This window comes from Amblyomma americanum, chromosome 11 (genome assembly GCF_052857255.1).
Source record: "Amblyomma americanum isolate KBUSLIRL-KWMA chromosome 11, ASM5285725v1, whole genome shotgun sequence".
NCBI lineage: Eukaryota > Metazoa > Arthropoda > Arachnida > Ixodida > Ixodidae > Amblyomma > Amblyomma americanum.
This window is the reverse complement of record NC_135507.1, coordinates 12,758,134-12,778,123: the sequence shown is the minus strand read 5'-3', so window position 1 is coordinate 12,778,123 and position 19,990 is coordinate 12,758,134. Positions and strand designations below refer to the sequence as shown.

The window sequence follows — 19,990 nt, the reverse complement described above, 5'->3', positions numbered from 1 at the left end:
ATAGCGGCGACAGCTGCCAGCATGATGCTTGGGTCAACGAGCAGCGCTGTTCTTCGGAAAACCAAATGCCCGTTACGAAATTTGACTCGACAAATGCCCTATGAACTTGGCGGTGGCTGCTGCTAGACGGGCATCGAGCCCAGCACCGCACACGTTCCGCGTGCCGTAGATAGCGGCGACAGCTGCCAGCATGATGCTTGGGTCAACGGGCAGCGCTGTTCTTCGGAAAAGCGTGAGCGCGGAGAAAACACGGACGAAGTTCAAGAGAGCCCGTCCGCTCCTCTGGTGGAGTGTTTTCCTTCCATTCGGGTATGCGGTGCTTCGCCAGCCAGCCCCAGACAAACCGACGACCTTCTCACGGGCACGACATTTTGATAACGCACTGAGTAGCCCCCGCTCAGCCCCAGCTGACCGCTGGCATGGCGCAAGAAGACGTCGTTATCCTTCCTTTTTATCCTTCCTTCACCGCTTATCGACGGGCGCGCTCATAAGGAAGGAGTCGCCAACGATTGTTCGTTGGGCAACCGAGCCTCCTTATGAGACAGACGAGTAGCCAGCCGAGTTTGTCGTTTATCATCACAGTCATTAATATTTCAATGGGGCTGTTTTGACTATCTCTGAAAAAGCGAAATTTGCTCATGACACGAGCCGAGATGGCATTTTTTATGTAGTACCTGAAGATTCCCGCTTTTCACTCCTTGTTTTCAAATGATACTCGGCTCATGTGCAAGGCAAAGAGTAGCTTCTCTGCCAACCGCATTTCTCAATTTATAATTATATTGCTTCTGTCATCGAACAATACGTGAAAGGGACTTTTTACTAGCTAGCTGGGGTCTGTATGTGCTTTTATTTTGCAAATAGTCCTTTCTCTGACCCTGCGCCCTTTCTGTAGGAGGAGTATTGGGAGCTTAAAGTTAGCACTGCCGCTATCTGGTTATGCTTTGCCCCTACTCTGATAACTGCACCGCTCGTATCAACATAACCCACTATCATTTTTTGCCTCCTTGCTTGCTGTACTTCCATCTCTGGAGAGCGAAATGTTAGGACTGATTAAATTACGAGTTAGTTATACGCTAAACATTCCGCCGCGCCTCGATAATAAGATTACTGAGCAGCTGGCATTCCTCACGCGGTCTGTTGCATGGTGAAGCATTTACAAAAGGGAGGTGCCATCATGTGTCGGGCCGCACCGATCTATACGTCGCGCGTAGGGAGGAAAAGCTATTAACATAACAGCCCGCTGAATGGAGAAAATTATTTGATTCAATACATCAATTGCCATCGTTACTTTTTCTAATATTACGTTGCAATAACGGTGTATTACATAAAATAAAACACCCCGTATATCTCAAAACGCGGCTCTCTGCTAACTGAACCACTAAAGGGACACTGAGGAGAAATCGAAGTTGGCCTGAGTGCACAGGGTACCGCGTTTTAATCACAAAGATAGCACTCGGAACGTAAACGGAGCCTTTATAAGCTAGAAAAGGAAAAAAAAAGCGAAATACTGGTGTCGCCATCACCGGTTGATTTCGCAAGTAAAATGCATGTGCGTCGACACCGATTTTGGTGCTCGGATCTCAGAGGATATGCTATACTGCCAATCAATTCAAAACGCTAACAACTCGTCCCTTTTTCTGAAAGGACGTCATAAGTTTGAATCGACTGATCGGAAGATCCTTTACTGCAATTTTCTCAGCGACATATGCGTATATTGCTTCCGTACAAACGTTTATGTATCCCTATAGAGCCGGATAATTTTTTTTTATGGAGGACAACTATTGGATGGAGGTGGTCTGAGTGTCCCTTTAATTCTTTTTCCCGCTCTTCTTCGCACAGCCGTTCCAGACAATTCCGATGACCAACGGCAGCTTCGAGTGCCAGCAAACGGTGGACGCTAACCGGTGGATCACCAAGGCCGAATGCAAGGAGAAGGAATATCTACACCTGGCCGCCAGGGGTCTCGGCGAGCAGACCGCCATCACGTCGACCGGAGTGCTCATCATGCAGCGGATATTCGGATCAGTCAAGCCCGTGCCCGGTGAGTTTATACTCTCCCAATACAGCTCGGCCAGGAAGTGCTAGGACACCCTGCTACTACAGCAGATTGCGGAATATGCAGTCATTGTCAGAACAATTACAACCCTTAACGTGTTTGCTTCTAACCAAAGGAGCTCCCCAGAAAGTCTGTAAGTGCTAAGGTTCATGGTGTCCAATTGGCTGGACATGCCTGAACGAGAGAACGGGCCTTCGTTTAGGCGTGGTTCTTGATTAGAAAATTTCTGGTGATCCCCCCCCCCCTTTCCTCCTTTCCGCTTCCCCGCCACTACTGACATCCAGCAAAGACTGCAAGACAAATGCTTCTCTTAATGCTGTCTAACCTTGTACCACATAAATCAAATGCCTCTTGCGCCACCTGGCCATCTAGGGCACTGGACCACTTGGGCAACGAGCCATTAGGGCACTGCCTTTTTCAGTGCCCAACCAAACTTCAATCTCTCATCATTTGCCCTCAAACTCTGACATGGAGCGCTTGGCGTGGGTCGGATCACCGAGCAGATCAAGTATCATTTCCCCATCAGGCCCTCTGTATCAGCATCACGAAGAGTATTATAAGCAGCAGGAGCTACGTAACTGCGTTCAAAGCAGAACTCAAAGCTCTGTCACTGGTCCCCAACTGACCCTGTCTTGTGCCATTTGCGGTCCTCTTATCCCAGCAAACTTCCTGACCTCCTCTTTCCACATTACCCTCTGTCACCCTCTGCTATGTTTAACTTTCCTTCGAATTCATGCAGTCACCCTGAGTGACCATCGAATATCTGCTCTTCGCGTTATGTGCCCTGTCTTTATATATTTTCGCTTCTTGACTTGAGCTGGGATATCGTTCGCCAGCGGGATAATCATGGAAGGCATTTGATTTTCGCCAAAAAATAATACAATTTCGAGCTCACCCTCATTGCCTTGCGCCAATACAACAATCTCTGCCAAATCATAATAGATTTAAAGTTATATAAAATAAAAGAGCAATTGCAAGACACGTCTGTGGGTTTTTTCTCCTTGCAGAGACGGTGAACGTGAAGTCGACCATCAAGTTCGACCACAGCGTGACCCGAGCGGAGAAGACCGAGGCTAGGGAGGTCATCGGCCTTCTGCGCGACCTGTGCCGCAGCAGCGCCGAGGACATCCGGCCCGAGGCGAGCGGAGTCTTCGCTAGGCTCGTGGCTGCCATGAGGGGTCTTCCGGCTCCCGCGCTGAGACAGGTCTACGGCAAGGTCTCCTCCGGCGAACTGTGCTTCCACAAGAAGATCGAGTGAGTCCGCAACTGCAGATGTTATTTTAACGCAATAGCGTGAGGGAGCTCGTGTCGCAGAAAATCCGGCGTCGTCGACGGCGTCGTTGACCGTGAGTGAAAAATCCCCGAAAAATTACCTGCGAAGCAGCCTAGGAGGCAGGTGTGCCACCTAGGTCAGGTGTTCTTGCGGCGGCATCACAACCTTCCCAAGGGATTGTGAGCAAACTGCCCACCATGTCCACCATGTCAGGTGGCAGCTAAATTAATGATTGGTTGCTCGGAAAGAGCAACCTGGGTTGCACCAGTGGCACCATCTATTATCCAGAGAACAGTGGCGCATCCCTTAACCGCCACACAACTGCGCAAGAAGTGGTATGAGAACACCCAGAGATCTGTGAGTGTAAAGTAGAGAGTGACCAATTCCTCATCTATTGGCATTAACCCACTACGCTATGGCGTCATACCCTTAAGGCGGAGCCTAAGTGTTCCCACCCGCTTTTATTCCTTCTTTTCTGCGCACATGAATCTATGTCTCTTTCGTGGCCACGGCTTCGCCCAGAATCTTTGTCTGCAGAAACTCACTGAAGGGAGAAGCTTGTAAAGAGGCACAAAATGTGACACGGATGCTCGGGAACATAATGATAGGAGGATTGCAAAATCAGGGGTTCGAAGAAGGGGTCTGTTTTGCGTTATGCCGTCGCCGCCACAAACCAAAGCAAAAAGACCTAAAATCTTTGAAGGCAAATTGAATAAAACAGGAAGAAGAGTGAACACATAGACACAAGATCCGTCATGTTATTAAATATTCGTTTTTCTTCCCATCTTTTTCGCGCTGTTTCTGAAGATATAAGATCGTGAGCGAGCTCGCCGAAACCAAGATTTTCATTACGAGCCCACTTTCTCGAACAAGGTGCTTTTGGAACTCAAGATTATCTTTTCTTTGAACATGATTTCTAACAATTTACACTCTCCTCACGTTCAACAAACCACCGCGGTGGCTCAGTGATTATGGCGCTTGGCTGCTGACCCGAAAGACGCGGGTTCGATCCCAGCCGCGGCGGTCGAATTTCGATGGAGGCGACATTGTAGAGGCCCGTGTACTGTGCGATGTCAGTGAAATTTAAAGGACCCCAGGTCATCGAAACTTCCAGAGCCCTTTACTACGGCGTCCCTAATATAGTCTGAGTTGCTTTGGGACCTTAAACCCCAAAAAACCATAAGCCATAAACCTCGCGTTCAACGCCAAATGAAGGGACCGTTGTTCACGGTCTCATACATACATAAATATCTCGCGTTTGCGTGATTTGCCTTTTTTTTAGTCTTGCAAAGCAGCAGTCAGATCACGGAGAGAAGCTTTCCTCTCCTACACAGGTTTCCTCTTTTCAAGGACGAGGCAATTCGAATCACGCCACCCTTTCTTTGGTGGGTGTTAGCAATGGAAGCAGATAGAGTCGGTCAAGTTTTCTTTAGTCTTTAGTTTTTAAACAGTTTAGTCCTTTAAACACGCTATCGTCGTGTGCTGTGTCTGTTTATTGAACTGCAACTGACTCAAAATTGGGGGCCGTCGTACGAATGATGAAGCGGGAAAAAGTGAACTCGAAAAAACCAGGTATTTCTTGTGTAAAATATTTCCCGTACATAATTTGTCCACCACATATCATGGAGCATTGGGAAGTCTTTTGCAACCTTTAGGTGAAGGCCAGGTTTGGTGGAGAAAAAGGGCTTCCCTTCCTAATACTCGCAATGCAGTACACCAACAAGGCAAGCCCGAAACTTTGGGGAGGAAGACCACCTTATTACAGCGGGATGCGATTGTACTTTCTTGTTCAGGAAGCATTGGTGGCTTCGCACGCATCACCGAAGCTGTTTGTTTTCAGTAGTGTTCCGTTGGCATATCCCCTCTCACCCCCTCTTCTCTCTCTCCCAGTACAGGGTAGCGAACTGGTGCACTGTCCTGGTTAACCTCGCCTCCTTTCCTTCCGTGCTTTCTCTCCGCAGGCATCTCCTTCTGGACGCTCTTCCTCTGGTTGGAACCGAGGCTTCCCTGAAGTTGACCGTCGATCTCATCAACAGGGCCGAACATGCGTCCCGCTCCACTGCGTGGATCGCCGGAATCAGTTCCATTAGCTATCCGACCGAAGGAATGATCTCCACTCTGCTTGTAAGTCCAGCGGACATTCACTGACACAGTGTGCATTATCACGAAGGGAATCGCCATCAACTCTAGTGACGTAGATAAACTTAAAGCTAATTCAAGGTCTGATTGAATTATAAGAAAACAATTGTCATAAGAAAATCAATTAGGGTTACGCCTCCATGTATTGTTCTAATAAGGGTTACAAGTTTTCTACTATGACGTCAATTAATGAGCTTGTACGACGGCTCTGAATAATTTATTCCTGTAATATCTGTTGTACTGTCCGTACCCGGTGTATAGCCTGAAATACTGAAATATGGTGAAAAAAATTGTTTTTCTTACTAGACGGCCCGCATCCGGAACATAGGCCCCACCCGGTATATTTTCCACACGCGCCTCATAGAAATGTGTCCGATATTTATTGCTATATTGAGCCATACTGAAAAGAAAGATGTGGATAGTCCCTACCTATAGATTGTCCGTAAAGGTCAAAATTACGTTGACGTTTAAATGTGTGCAGCCCGCAGGCTGCAAACCAGAATATACTGCATACGCGCCGAGGCATTGCCACGTTCATTAGGCAAGCTGCGACGGTCCGCTTCTGACCAGCTTCGATCATCCGAGTCTGCATAACATACAGGGAAATGTCAGCACAGTTATGCTTTAGCTATTCGCGCCATTCGCAACGCGGCCGCCGTGGGCGGAATTTAAACTTGTGCGCTCATCTGTGGAGCAGAAAACGCCACAGGCATGGTTTACCGCAGAAGGAAGGTACAGGGGCCTTTTTACCACGTGTAGTGTCCATCTCCTCGCAGAATAAAATTTTATTTGAGAACACAGTCCAGTTGCTTGAAATAAAGGAGCTAATAATGTACTGATTTCCCCCGTTGACTTTGAATATCAAGGTGGATCTAGAAAATAGAGGGTGTATTTTCTAGACATGTATCTGAGGCGCAAGGAAAAAAGAAAAATCAATTTGTTTTACCAGAAGTAATTTTTTTTGGAGCCTAGCCTCTGTGGGATATGCTTGCGAGTTTTCATTTAAATAATTTCTTGTCATTGTTCAAGCGGCAGATTTACTTCTCAACTTTCATTCACTGCGAGTTCCTTGACTTCTGCCTTCGTTTTTGGTGATGAAAGCGCATTTGTTCTCTGCTCCGAATCGCAGCCCTTGGTGAAGAAGGCCAGCTCCCCGAGGAGCGCCATCTTGGCCGTGACGTCACTGGCTCACGTGTTCTGCCGCGGTTACCAAGGCAACTGCGACAACGTCCCGGCCATCCGCGAACTCCAGGCCGCGCTCATGAAGCAGCTGGGTTTCAAGTGCAGGACTGACAATTCCGACTCGAGGAACAAGGTGTGTATATGGTAGAGCTTTGAACAGGCTCCTCCGACATCACGCTTTATAGTGTTTTGTGCCATTGTCTCGTGCTATTGATTGGTGGTTACTTAAAGGGACTAAGGACAAATAGAAGTTAGTCTTTAATGACAGGCTACCGCGTTATAATAACAATTACAGCATTCTCATTGAAATCAGAGCTTCTATAAGCTAGGAAAGATCCAAAAATGAAATACAAGTGTCGCCATCATCGGCCGATTTCGCAATTAAAGTGCATGCGTCGCACCCATTTCCGGGCACAGATCTCAGAGGCTACGCTATATCGCCATTCACTTCGAAATTGTGGCACCCGTCTTTTCGGTAAGGACGTCCCGAATTTGAATCGACTGGCGGATGGATATTTAAATTCAATTTTCTCAGCGGTATATCCGTCTTTTGCTGCCGGTTAACATATTTAGAAAGAACCAGAGAACGAATTTTTACTGAGAGCAATAATTGTATGGAGCTGTCGTTAGGGTAAGGTGCCACAAGAAGCCAAGGATCGCTGAAAGAAATTAAGGGGAACCCGAAGAATGACGCTCAAAGCGACACTTCGAGTACTAGCAAAAATAATGCATGCAACAGAGCCATGTGTGCTCAAAAATCCTTGTAGTAAATTGTTGCTAGTGCATAAGCTTCTGCAATTAGGATGTGGTTGGGACGCAGACTGTTGCAGAAGCGGTAGATGATTAATACGAAGAGTAATTTCTTTGTTTGCTAAGTGTGCAGGAGTGAAAGGAAATGATTTTTTTGTCTGAAATTCTGGCCAGCGAAGGAATACAGGCTTGTACAGCTAACAGCATTTACTCGGTGTACGCATATTGGGTGCGATTGGGAATTTCGCCATAAGCTACTTGATCCGTGGGCTACATATTCTCATCTTTAAGAGGTGTTCAAAATGCTTTACACAGAGCAAGGTTTTGTGGATATTTATAAAATAAACCTAGATCGTAGCAATTTTCTTTTGGAGAGCAAATAGGCTTTCAGTTTTCTGGCCAGCTTGATGGCCTTTTTGCGATAAGCTGATCCATCACTTCCGGTCCTCAGGTCACTTTCGGTCACCAGCTGATTATTATTTTTTTGTTTTTATATATTATATCGGTCTAACCTGGTTCAAGGGAGGAGTGGGCACAAGCGTCAAATTTGGTTATACGTAGGCCAGTATGCTAAAACACAGTGACTACAGTAATCAAAATCAATGAAATATGCCATGTATATGGACTCCTGTTGCAGGACACACGGTTCCAACTAATCTCAATCAAATGATAAAGCATGCTAAACGTTCTGAATTGTATAAACTCTTCACAACATCTTCCATCAGATTTTTGCACATAAGATATAAACACAAGGGCAAACGTAAGTCAACCAAAATATTTCTTCTTATTTTCAGGTGATAACTGCGCTCAAGGGATTTGGAAATCTGGGCTTCTACGGCGACGCCATCGACACCATCATTGAATGCGCGATTGCAGGAGGCAGCCCCCTACCCGTCCGAATCGCAGCCATCCAGGCGACCAGGCGGGAATGTGCCCCTAAGGTATTGCCTCCGATGTACATGCGTTTGCGGGTCTGAAAAATGCTAATCATGAGCTTCTGAACCGTAGTTGATTAGTACGTTTTTTTTTGTTTGTGTCCGACAACTGGAGCTGGAGCTAAAATTTTTTGTTAAATAGGGTTAAACAAATGTTTCAGAATGCATATGGACCGTGAGCTAAGCTTTCTGCACCATGCACAGATTTCATGTGATGACATCACAGGAAGGTTTAAGAATCATTTGGTTTTCGAAGTATAACTTCTGGAATGAACAAGCAAGAAAGGATAGAATTTTCACTGTGTTCCAGCTGTTAATCACATGGCAAGTTAATAATTATTGGCGTTGTTATGCTGCAGATGCACCCCAAGCTCTCAGAACTCATGAGGACCCCCAGCGAGGACGTGGAAATCAGGATTGCCGCTTACCTCGGCGTCATGCGCTGTCCCACGATGAAGGACATAATGGACATCAAGAATATGCTGGAGAAGGAGGAAATCAACCAGGGTAAGCCAACACGAACCCGACAATTCTTAAGCAGCACATAGAAATCAGATAAATTTTAATGCGATATCATTAAAAACCTGATCGAATAAAGGTGTGTCGTCGGTCATAAAATTCGCCCATTGGCTGGATGGAAGTAACGTCACAAGACCAAATAATTTTCATTGGCTGGAGTAAAGTGACGTCACCAGAGCGGATATTTTCCTTTGGCGGGTGGAAATCGACGTCACTCCCTGTAAAGTTGTCGGCAACTTCTGATGCTCTCGCATTCCCAACACATGAGGTAACTAGGTGTCCCTGTGAATGTTTTTAGCAACTAAATATTAAGCGATTGACAGGGTTGTTGGTGTCAAGTTTTGGCTAATGGGAATGCTCCATCACATACGAAGATTGATAGAGGTGACACCTCTATCCTGATCTGATTGATGTCATGAAAACTAGTTCCTCTTTGCCTGCTTTCCGAAAATAGGCTAAGATTTTCTTGAATAATATATAAGCTAGCTCGTGTTTGTAGACAGTGCATTGTTCATATATTTGTTGTTATTGTTTCGGAGATAAACTTCTTCGGGGATATCTTTCTTTTTGCTCTTTGAAATGAACTCATTTGTGGTTATTTCTCATGTTTTTCTATTTATTAGCAATGGTGACCTCTACATACCCATCTTTATTGATGTATGAGAAATCTTGGATTCTTCCTATATAAATGGATATTTTCTGTGTCATATTATATTTGTCTTATGTCCAAACTGTGGCTGTATGAATATAGGGTGTCTAGGACATAGTCAGGTGACGACGTGTGTCACTTTTAACCCTCTTCACCGAGACAATTGCATTTCGTCTAAATTTAAATACACTAAAACTCAAACTCAAGCCTCTGATCTCTTCGTATGGAGAATGACCTTCTTAGCGTGAGGAAGAGGAATAGATGAGGGTGTGCTAGAGATGCATCGCTTTCACCTGTCCGACTTGGAGAAGACTAAGAAGTCTTGGAGATTGAGTAGATTATGTTTCGGCTACGTGCGTCGTCATGTTGTGTCCGTTCTCCTCGCAGTGGGCTCGTTCATCTGGTCGCACATGAAGAACCTCCAGGACACAGACTCGCCCACCAAGATGGCGCTGCGATCGCTCGTCTCCGGCATCTACGTGCCTGGCAAGTTCGACAGCGACGCTCGCAAGTCCTCGCAGAACATAGAGTGGTCTAAGCTGTCCGAGAAGTACAACGTGGGTGGCACCGTCGACGCCAACATCGTCTACAGCCCCAAGTCTTTCATCCCGAGGTCCATCGACTTGAATCTGACCATGGACCTCTTCTCGCACTCCATCAACATCTTCGAGGTGGGTTCCTTTGAAATTCTTTTCTCTTTGGCTCAACTGCGTAACTTCTCATAGTCTCCTTGTCTACTTCGGGCAATGGGCGAAAAGTGCTCTCCATACTGATTTCTTTCAGAATGTGCCGAACGAAGGCGTGTTGATCTGAAGCGGCTCTGCCATATTGCTGTAGAAGCACCTTCAGTCTGAGAGGTTATAGACTAGCTTCTCCGTATTCATACTCTCACATATGAATATGTTTACTTTCTCTTGTAATTCAGTGTGTCACCTTGAATACTAATGTACCAGCTATTATCTTTTGTCCATGTTACGTGTCTATCCCAATGCCCTTTTTGTTTTCTCTTGACCTTAGTGCGTACAGGGTTGGTCAAACGTTTTTAGGCCACAGGGTCTGCTTTCGAGCTATGTGGCTGGTCAACCTCAAAACTGAATATATCTGTGCGGGGTAGGAGAAGCATCGTTCTCTCCTTTCACAAACCTGTTAGGTTGATAGCGGTGTTAGGGGCCCGACTATAACGCTTCAAAGCAGGCTCTGTGGCCTGGGAACTTCTGACCTACCCTGTGCATTAGGGTCATGAAAGTTTTTTTAGGTTACCGCCATGAATTTTATTTCCTGTTGTTAGAAAAGTTTCTATTTTTTCCACTATCTCAAGTAGAGGCCTCTTTCAATTACCTCTTCAGATTGGCGGCCGCGCCGAAGGCTACGACCATATGCTAGAGAGCCTTCTTGCTCCGAAGTCGCACCTGAGAAGGACGAACGAAGTCGACTCATTCTGGGGTCGCCTGGGAGACAAACTGAGTCGACCTCGCCGCGCTGCTTCAGCAAAGAACACTAAGGTCGACATCTTCGACGACAAGGTGAGCTTCCTCTGAAAGAGTTGTCTTCGGAAGTAGGTGCTAGCGCGGGATGCTTTTGCCATATTAGCAGCTGTTGAGGCTTTCACCATGTTTCCGGTCAGGACTCGCGTTTGCCGTCTCAGCATGAGCACATTGCCTTCATATATGCAGGTAAACATCGTGAAACCGAACGAGCCGAGCGGATCACTCTACTTCCGCATGTTCGGCAATGAACTGGCCTGGTTCGAGCTTCCCACCATGGATGACATCGCGAACTTCGCCAACGGCGTGCGAACGAACAGCTGGCTGGACCAGGTTGGTCTCGCGTGTTTTTCGCTCACATGTTTTCGTGTGTTTTCTAAACATATTCTTAACAGTGTAACGCTGAGCTTTTCAGTTTGGACGCGTCTGTTTTTAAGTCGTAGCGCTGAAGAGTTTGTTGTGGCGTTTTGGGCTACGAAAGAAGCAATCTTGCAATGAAGTAACAAACCGTACTGATATGCTCGTAGCGCATGGTCCTCAGCTGATTCATTTCTGATCGACATCGTCGGAATTCTAGAAGTTTAACATTTAAGGCGGTGCGAAGAAGACATAGCTCTAAAAACAGAATGTGTATCTCTCGAAAAGAGCTTTAAACCCATTTCACTATTTATCCGCAGTCATGATGCCTTCAAGCTGCGCCAATCAGCTGTATACATACACGCCTTGCTACCGCCAAAAGAAAATTTTACTTTAGAAAGTCTGAAAATAGTTTTAGAAACAAAAGCCTAAAACAGAGCCTACCCACAACCGGGTACACATCAGCTGGGCACTACTACTGGCTCGACAGCAGGCAATCAGATCATTGATGAAAAAAAACTAAGCACTTGTCTGCAAAAAATGAATAAATCAATGTTTTGCATCACAAATGTTTTTATTCAAGTAAATTTGTCCTCCTTACCACAAAGTTTGCTATGCTATAATTCGGACGTGCGACCATTACCGTTGTGTTTGCTGAGAAGTGGGATTCAAAGTTCGTTTTATAAGCAGTTCCAGACGACGGCTAAACGAGGATTGTACAAACTTGTTCCTTCAACTTTCATTTATTTGCTTGGCAATACTATACCTTGTTGTTCGATATGTAGCAAGAATATACTGCCAGATTTCTTACCAAAAATGAATAGAAATAGGACGACCAGCTTAAAAAAATTTTTGAAGACGTTCATGTCCGTCTTGGGCATGCCATTTCCGAACTTGTTTTGATAGCTCTAGCTTGCGCATAAGGGCTAATAATACTGCCACCCTGAATATAAAGTTTTTTAGATGGGTGCTGTTCCACGTTGGTTTTGTGCGAGCTGTGGAGCCTGTAGCACCATATGTTGAATTGAGGTTCATTAGAACTATGCCTCCACCCTTTGTTTCAATTATTAATGTGACATAGTTCCTCCTCCTTTTCTGTAATCGAAGAGTTGACTTGTTCTTTGTTATCTTTCTCCTTTGGTGCAGATCTTGAGCAACCAGCAGAACGACATTGCTCGCAGCGCTATGCTGGTCGACACTACGGTGACCGTCCCTACGATGACTGGTTTCCCCTTCAGGGTCGACCTCAAGGCGACCGTCACTGGGGGTCTTAAGACCAACGGCCAGATAAACATGGCCGGAGCGCCCCAGGATATGCTCATCGAGGGATTCATCAAACCAAGGTGATGGGGCTGAATTTATTTGTGCTCTCTTTGCAGCTCGAAACCATACATTGCTACAAAATTTTTCGTCCTCTGTTTCGTCTGTGTCCATCACCGGACATTAAGCTGTTAAGTTGTTCTTCGTTCACTGACCATCTGAGCAGTCTTGGCAAGGACAACTGCACTCTGACACTAAATCGTGCATGCTGTGTAAGGGCACAAAAAGCAGTTTTTGGCAGTCTCCTTAACACTCTTAGACCACTGGCCTTTTATACAGCGGCTAATTCAGCATGTGGCCAGACACATAAGGTACCCATCAAGTGAGAGGACTTTTGTGGATTACTTCTACATGGCAGTCTATACCTCCTCTCCAAGTCTCCCCAAATGTGCCAGACCTGAGCAGTTTGCCGAAGCTTGATAAACCTGATTCAGTTTGTCACTTTAATGAACTCTCTACCTATCATTATCACACATGTGCTAGTGAGAGCCGCATGGTTATCACTTGTAATAAAATTTACTCGGTTTTCTTCCCTTTTTCTATTCCTTTAGCGCTTCGATCGACATGAGCGGCCTGATGTCCATCGATGCTGGTGTCGCCAAGCGCGGCATTCGCATTTCCTCCACTATGCACACGTCGACCGCTCTGGACGGAAAGATTGAGATTAAGCCGACCGGAGAGATGAACTTCAAGTACAACATCCGCAACGACAAGCAGGAGATCCTCAACATGAAGTAAGTTTAATTTTACGCCGCGCAGTAAAGCGCTGTTGGTGTAATATGCTTGAGAAATCAGACCACCATGCTTTGTGAAGGCTTCGACTTCAATTTCAGGTGTACAGAAGAATAGGGCTAAGTGTTTCGTGAAGGCACGTAGTAAAGAACAGAAACTAAATGTCAAGAAATTTCTCTTTTAAGGAGTAATATGATGATTGCAGCTTTGGCAGTTATCTACGCAGATGTCAGATTAGTCAGTCGTAGCTGATTCACGGTATATTGGATTGTGGTTTTAATTAAAGCTACCTTCAGTCGGTAATAGGTTGCTTCACGAGGATGCTTAAGCAGTCGACATTTAGAGCTGGGCGCATCATCTTCAATGCGCTGTTGACAATTAGACAGACGTTATCAAATGAATCCAGGCAATTAACTATGAATAAATGGAGCTGTGTCGCTTAACACGGAAAACTGCTGTAATGTACTGTAGAGGATGATTTGGTGGGTGAATAACGGAAACCAAGTGGTTGTAATGCGAGATTTCGTATACGTTTTCGAATCGATCGGTCGAAAGCTTGCTCAGTTGCAGTTCAGAAAAACACAACACGTGCAGGTAGCCGAAATGTGCCTCATTAAACAGAGCAGAATGGCGACAGTTCTACTCGTTGTTTACCTGGCAGTTTACGACGTCGCTGTTTTAAGTGAACCTTCCACCGTGCTGCAATCAACAATGTGCAGTCGTGAACCAATGAAATGTAATATAGCGCGAGCGCGTGGCCTTCGGAGAGTACTTTTCGGTGGTGATACTCATGTAAATAATTCGGGAAACCGTAAAAAAACAAAATCCCACAACCGCAAAAGTAGAACACCTTGGTTTGCAGGCGCACGTTTTATAAAGTAGTCACAAAAGGCTCGAAGCAATGCAAAGCATATGGGATACGGGCTACTCTGATTGTCATGTTTCGTTCATTGATTTCTAAACCTCACGTGAAGCTCGTTTATGTTAGCTGAACGGATCGTGGGCAAACAGAGAAGGCTGATTATGTTTCCAATTGGAAGAAATAATTACAGCAATTGAACCCGTGCCATATCCTCAGTTTGATCAGGGGCTCCCTGCTTGCACACTACTTTCCTGCTGCGCACTACTTTCCGCAGTGGCTCAGTGATTATGGCACTCGGCTGCTGACCCGAAGGACGCGGGTTCGATACCGGTCGCGGCGGTCGAATTTCGATGGAAGCGAAATTCTAGAGGCCCGTGTGCTGTGCGATGCCAGTGCACGTTAAAGAACCCTAGGTGGTCGAAATTTCAGGAGCTCTTCGCTCCCTCATAGCCTGTATCGCTTTTGGGACGTTAAACTCCCATAAACGATAAAAACTTTCCTGAGTATATTTCAATTTTTTTTTTCCAGGACGGAGATATACTCGGTGGACGCGGAGACGGAGCAGCCCCTGCTGGCTCCGGTGACAAAGGAGTTCAACGGCTGCACTCAGACCCTGTCCAAGGCTCTCGGTATGAGCCTCTGCGCCAAGGGCAAGGTGCCCAAGCCCTTCTACAACAGCCGCGGAATCAACCTGCCTTTCGACTTCAGCCTCATCCTGCAGAAGAACGACCTGGCGATGGAGGGATACGAGCTCAAGCTCAAGTACCCTACGGACAATGAGGTGAGCCTTCCAAAGAAAAGGCGTGCGTATCAATCTTCGTAAGAACCCGTGAATTCCCGCCGACACTTCCTGCCACGCAGGATACATTATTATTACAATTCTACTGTGGCGTCCATTAATTGGCTTCTGCGGCGGCTCGTGATGCTTTATTCCTGTACCTTCCGGTCTACTGTCCGCACCCGGTGTATAGCCCTAAATACTCAAATATGCTGAAAAAAAGTTTTTTTTCTTACTAGGCTGTCCACATACGGAACATAGGCCACACTCGGTTATTGCCCACACCCGCTGCGTAGAACTGTGTCGGATATTTCATGCTATACGGGCCATAGTGGAAAGGAAATAATTGGTTAATCCCTACCGATAGATTGCACGTTAAGCCCAAAATTATGTTAACGTTTAAACATCGTCAGCTAAGAGTAGCGAAGGTGAAGGATTATGCCCAGTTGCTCTGCAGCAACTCCTCTGCAAAAAGATCAAGCGACCGCATGCATATCTTTGTTTTGCATGTGTGTAGCTGATTAATCTACAGCTCGATAAAAGAGAGAAAAAAAAATGGAGTTCGCCATTTACTCCGTTTCGCCATTCAGAAATTCAAAGAACACTTAAGAAGACTAATGTAGAACTGCTATATTTCACAGCTGCCTACTCATGGTACGTGCAGATGAAATTGCGTGACCTTATAGAGTCTAGCGAAAAATGCACCAACACAGGTATTATTTGTCCTTGGGCCAAATTTGGTGACAAAAGGCCAAGAAACGGCAATCGGGGCATGCGAACCTCTAAATTTGCACTTTTCTTTCATCGCTATAGTGTAGCACTGCGTTAACTGGCAAGCAAAACTAAAAACAAAAAGGAAGAACAAGCCACGTCAGTTACCCTGCTTTCCTAGATGATAAAGTTCGTTTGCTGAGCATGTATTGTGAAAAAAAGGTCTTCACGCTAGTTTGCCCCAATAACTATGATTTTTCATAAGACTACCATGTTCAAATATATTTGCAAGTGGCATCATATTGTCGCTGTTTTTTTTTGCAGAGGAGTGACAACCTCTTCTACCAGCTCATCTTCGACACTCCCGGCTCCACGATCAAGCGCAGGCACCTCATCGAGCTCAACATCAACAACCCTCCGGAAGGCGAGAAGACCATGCACTTCCTCTACCACTGCCCTATGAAGAAGTTCGAACTGTCGAGTGAGTGTCGACAGCATTCTCGCAGATGACTCCTTTTGTACTATTTCACCCTCCTGCCTGAAGCAACAAACGAGGTCTGAGCAATGTGGTCTGGTGCCTGAACGCAGACAGTAACCACGCAAACAGTGAAAGAAGAACAGAGAATGGGCGCATCGGAACGGTCGGAGCGCTTCAGATGCGTTTGCTTAACTAAGTGCGTCACGTGACCTGCAGTGATCACTTGAAGACGCGGGTGTTGCGGCTCTGCGCAAGCTGGCAGGATGTTACATGACTTGTTGGAGATCACAAGCATAAATTCAGAAGAAATGGCCTAAATCGAAAGTTCACCAAGGAAATTATGACGAGTTTGTCTTGTTGAATAAGCGGAGGAGTTATAACTTAACCTCACTTGGTACGCGTACGAAACTCTGTTAACTCAGCGCCTGCGCTATTCATTGCATACCCGGACTGCTTGAAATTCATAAAAGAACAAGGGATGAATTCCCTGCGATAAGCATCCTGGCTTTGAACGTGCCGCGTCAAATTTGACTGGGAGCTGAACTGTTTGGTGCCGTTTAGTTTGGAGAGTCAATGGCAAAGTACAATTGCCTAGAACTTGTACGTAATCGTGTGAGCCATCTCTGCTGCAGACCTCTAACCGCAGCCTTGGTCAACTTTTTGGCTTATTCTTTGTTAGAAAGGAGAGAGAACAGGGCGACATAGATGCATCGTGACATTTGTAACCATACTCTAGAGGTTAGCAGAGCGGTATCTTTGCAAGTTCGGCGTTCGATGGTTATCTGAACACAATTAATACACTGCACAAATACAGTGTAATACAGTTAAAGTACAGGGCAGTATCCTTGCAATTGGAACGAAAGTACGTTCATGTCGGGTAATCTATGCCAGTGAATCATGAATGTGATGTAAATTAGGGTTCAGTTGTACAAATTAAAAGAACAATTTAAACATTTGAACGCATAGCGGTTTATACGACAAAATACAGCGCTTAAAAACTAAATCTAAACATGACGGTTCACATTTCGCACCTATTCATGGCAGCTGAAGGCTTCGCTAGAAGAAAAATCGAATCTCAGAATTCTAATGACAGTTAGCAGAAATTGTTTCTGGAATTACCTGCTCCAGTAAAACCGGTACTGTATAATGAAATGATTGCTGTCTGTATAACATACAGACTTTGTCAAAATTTTGGAGCCCAGAGGGCTTGCTTCTAAGTCGTGTAGTCTGGTTCTTGTATAGAGTACATAGAAGTATATTAGGGAGGAGTAGTATCAGAGAGAGAGAGAGAGAGAAGATTGGAAAGCTGGGGACACACAGACAACCACAAGGCATTGCCCAAAAGTAACCCCCCCCCCCTCGCCTCCGCACCCCACCGGGCTCTAAGCGTTTCCCTGATGGTGCACGTCTCAGTGGTGCCGTACTGGAAACAAAATAATGATTTTTTTTTTCACTGTCGTGCAGCCGCTTTGAGGATCGACGACTCTCCGGTGCTCGCCATGCTGGAAGCCAAAGTGGACGACGCCCGACGCTACTTCATCAAGCTGAACGTGCCCTTCGCGGAGGAGGCCGGCGCCGTGGTGTCCCTGGAGCCCCGGCTAGAGATGGGCTGCCCCCATACGCCGGCCGTCATTGTGCAGGGAGGAATCAAGGTGGGCCCGTCCGCGGCGTCCATCACCCTACAGTCCAACATGCCGAAGGACCAGCCCGCCTACCTCAGGGGTGAGCCTCCTAGGAGCCCTTTCGTTCAGTGAGCTCAGTGCGAATGGAACGAAGACGTTGAACGTAAACCGACACACCCGTGATAACTTCAAACTGAATTTATTTTGACGGGACTGAAATTTATATGGCGTAACCATGACCAACTTGTAAGAATTCATATGACATTGCTCCCATATGAATGCGACGACAAAGCAAGGACCCCACCTAGTCCAAAGCAGTTTTTATCGCGTGCTGTTTCCATGTCTAGTTGCAATAATCTGCGTGATTTTGTAACTTCGCCCAATAGAATCAGTAGGACTGTCGATCAATAAGACCGAATGCTGAGCAGTAATGATTAGCTAATAAACCATCATCTAATATGCCAGTACCACCTAGCTCTACTCAGCAGGTGGCGTTGATGGGTTCTCGTACGGGCTATCACAATAAGCAACAGCCGCAGCGCATGCGTTACTGGAGTTTCTTGTGAGGCATATAGGAGCCACGTGTAGGGCGCGGAAAATGCAGATGGCTGCTTAATACGTGCAAAGTTGTGAAAATAAAAAAATTTAGAATGCTCATAATATCACTGATCATATGTTGTGAAACAGAACTTCAAATTTTGATGAAAAATTGAAGATGAAAGAGAGAGCCTTCGGGGTCGCATTGAGATTTTTTTGAGCTTTCGGATGACGCTACAGCGATCACATAGCAGTCATTCAGATTATGAGCACAAATTCTAGACTTTAAAACACGTCGAAAAATCGGGCTTGAGAAAATTTTTCCTCTGGTATTCATATTTAATTACCTATTATTGCAATTACCGGTCCGAACTTGCATATCGCTCTTCGTCGGTCTACTTTTTCAAATAGTTGATTGCCTTCTTTATCTCTTGACACGCAGCCACCATCGAAATAGACGAGAGCAAGAGGATGCGGATCGACACGACGGCGAGACTGCCATCGCTGGATGTTTCCTTCACCGCACAGTCGACCAAGCCGCAGGAGCGTATCTCAGTGACGACCGCGACGCTCGAGTACCAGTGGCAGGGGCAGAGGAGGCACACCGCCCAATTCAACTCCAAGGTGCAGAACCTCAGTACCCAGCACATCGCCAAGGGCACCATGAACGCCGAGATGCAGAACAGCCAGTACCCCGAGTACAATTGGAAGGTACGTCACTATGAATGCATTAGCCAGCATTGAGAACGGCATTGTGAAGCAGCTGCCTTGTAAATGTGGGTGGTCAGTTAAGCGTAATTTTGAGCTATTATGCGTGAAAGTGCAGCTAGAAATTCATAGTGTGCAGAAAGGCTTTACCAAGCAACTGTCCTGGTAACTCGGGGGAGCTGTTGAGCATAAAGCTGGCATTTAAACACCTTGGGGTGCACATTGGAGTAACGTTCTGACGCTTTCATCATCGTCACCATCATTTTACTTTGTGAAACCAATACATTAAAACTTGATTGGACCCATAGCCATCTCGGCTAGTGAAAGGTACAAATACAAGATATTCACTAAAGAAATGGCGGACATTCAAACTACATGTACAAAAATACGTGAGATACTGCACTCGTGGCATTGCAAATATATAAAACACATAATATCCTGAAAAACAACAAAAAAAGAAAAATAGGTTTATAAATCTCAGTTGGCTTTTGCAGCGAATTGTCTAACCTCATGATCAGAAGCCGCGTCTCGTGTGAAGAAGAACCACTCAACTTAGATTAGGAGCAGAATTTTTGCACTATGCAGCCGTGGGAAATAATTTTTCTTTTTGTGTTTAGGCATAGGTTGTATGCATATGCCCCTTGAAGTTGGCCAAAACTACTAGGAAGTCCCGTTTTTCTTCTCGCCATCCATGGTCAGGTGACCTCCGAGTTTAGATAATGTCCGCCCTATAAGAACTATCCTGTACCGTCGCCATCTATACAGGACAGCTTAATGGAGGCAAAATAAGAAAGACAATTTCTTGGTAGCTTATCTCGCGGACTGCCTCCGCGAGTGAACCGAATTTGATAAAGCGGGAAAGTTTTTGTGTTTGCTGATTCTGCCAGACTGCAGAGGC

At 45.8% G+C, this 19,990-nt stretch overlaps 1 protein-coding gene across 1 annotated transcript in view; it reads left to right on the top strand.

The window, feature by feature from the left end:
• The window catches only part of LOC144111487 (apolipophorins-like), a 60,550-nt gene that overhangs the window by 14,321 nt on the left and 26,239 nt on the right, over positions 1-19,990 (top strand). Inside the window, exons 6-20 of the mRNA XM_077644798.1 lie at positions 1,840-2,041; positions 3,064-3,310; positions 5,291-5,453; positions 6,598-6,783; positions 8,195-8,341; positions 8,695-8,842; positions 9,891-10,174; positions 10,850-11,026; positions 11,177-11,320; positions 12,491-12,687; positions 13,216-13,398; positions 14,787-15,039; positions 16,072-16,228; positions 17,690-17,947; positions 18,827-19,095. Coding sequence (XP_077500924.1) covers positions 1,840-2,041; positions 3,064-3,310; positions 5,291-5,453; positions 6,598-6,783; positions 8,195-8,341; positions 8,695-8,842; positions 9,891-10,174; positions 10,850-11,026; positions 11,177-11,320; positions 12,491-12,687; positions 13,216-13,398; positions 14,787-15,039; positions 16,072-16,228; positions 17,690-17,947; positions 18,827-19,095 — 3,015 coding nt within the window. The remainder of the gene's footprint in view (positions 1-1,839; positions 2,042-3,063; positions 3,311-5,290; positions 5,454-6,597; positions 6,784-8,194; positions 8,342-8,694; positions 8,843-9,890; positions 10,175-10,849; positions 11,027-11,176; positions 11,321-12,490; positions 12,688-13,215; positions 13,399-14,786; positions 15,040-16,071; positions 16,229-17,689; positions 17,948-18,826; positions 19,096-19,990) is intronic.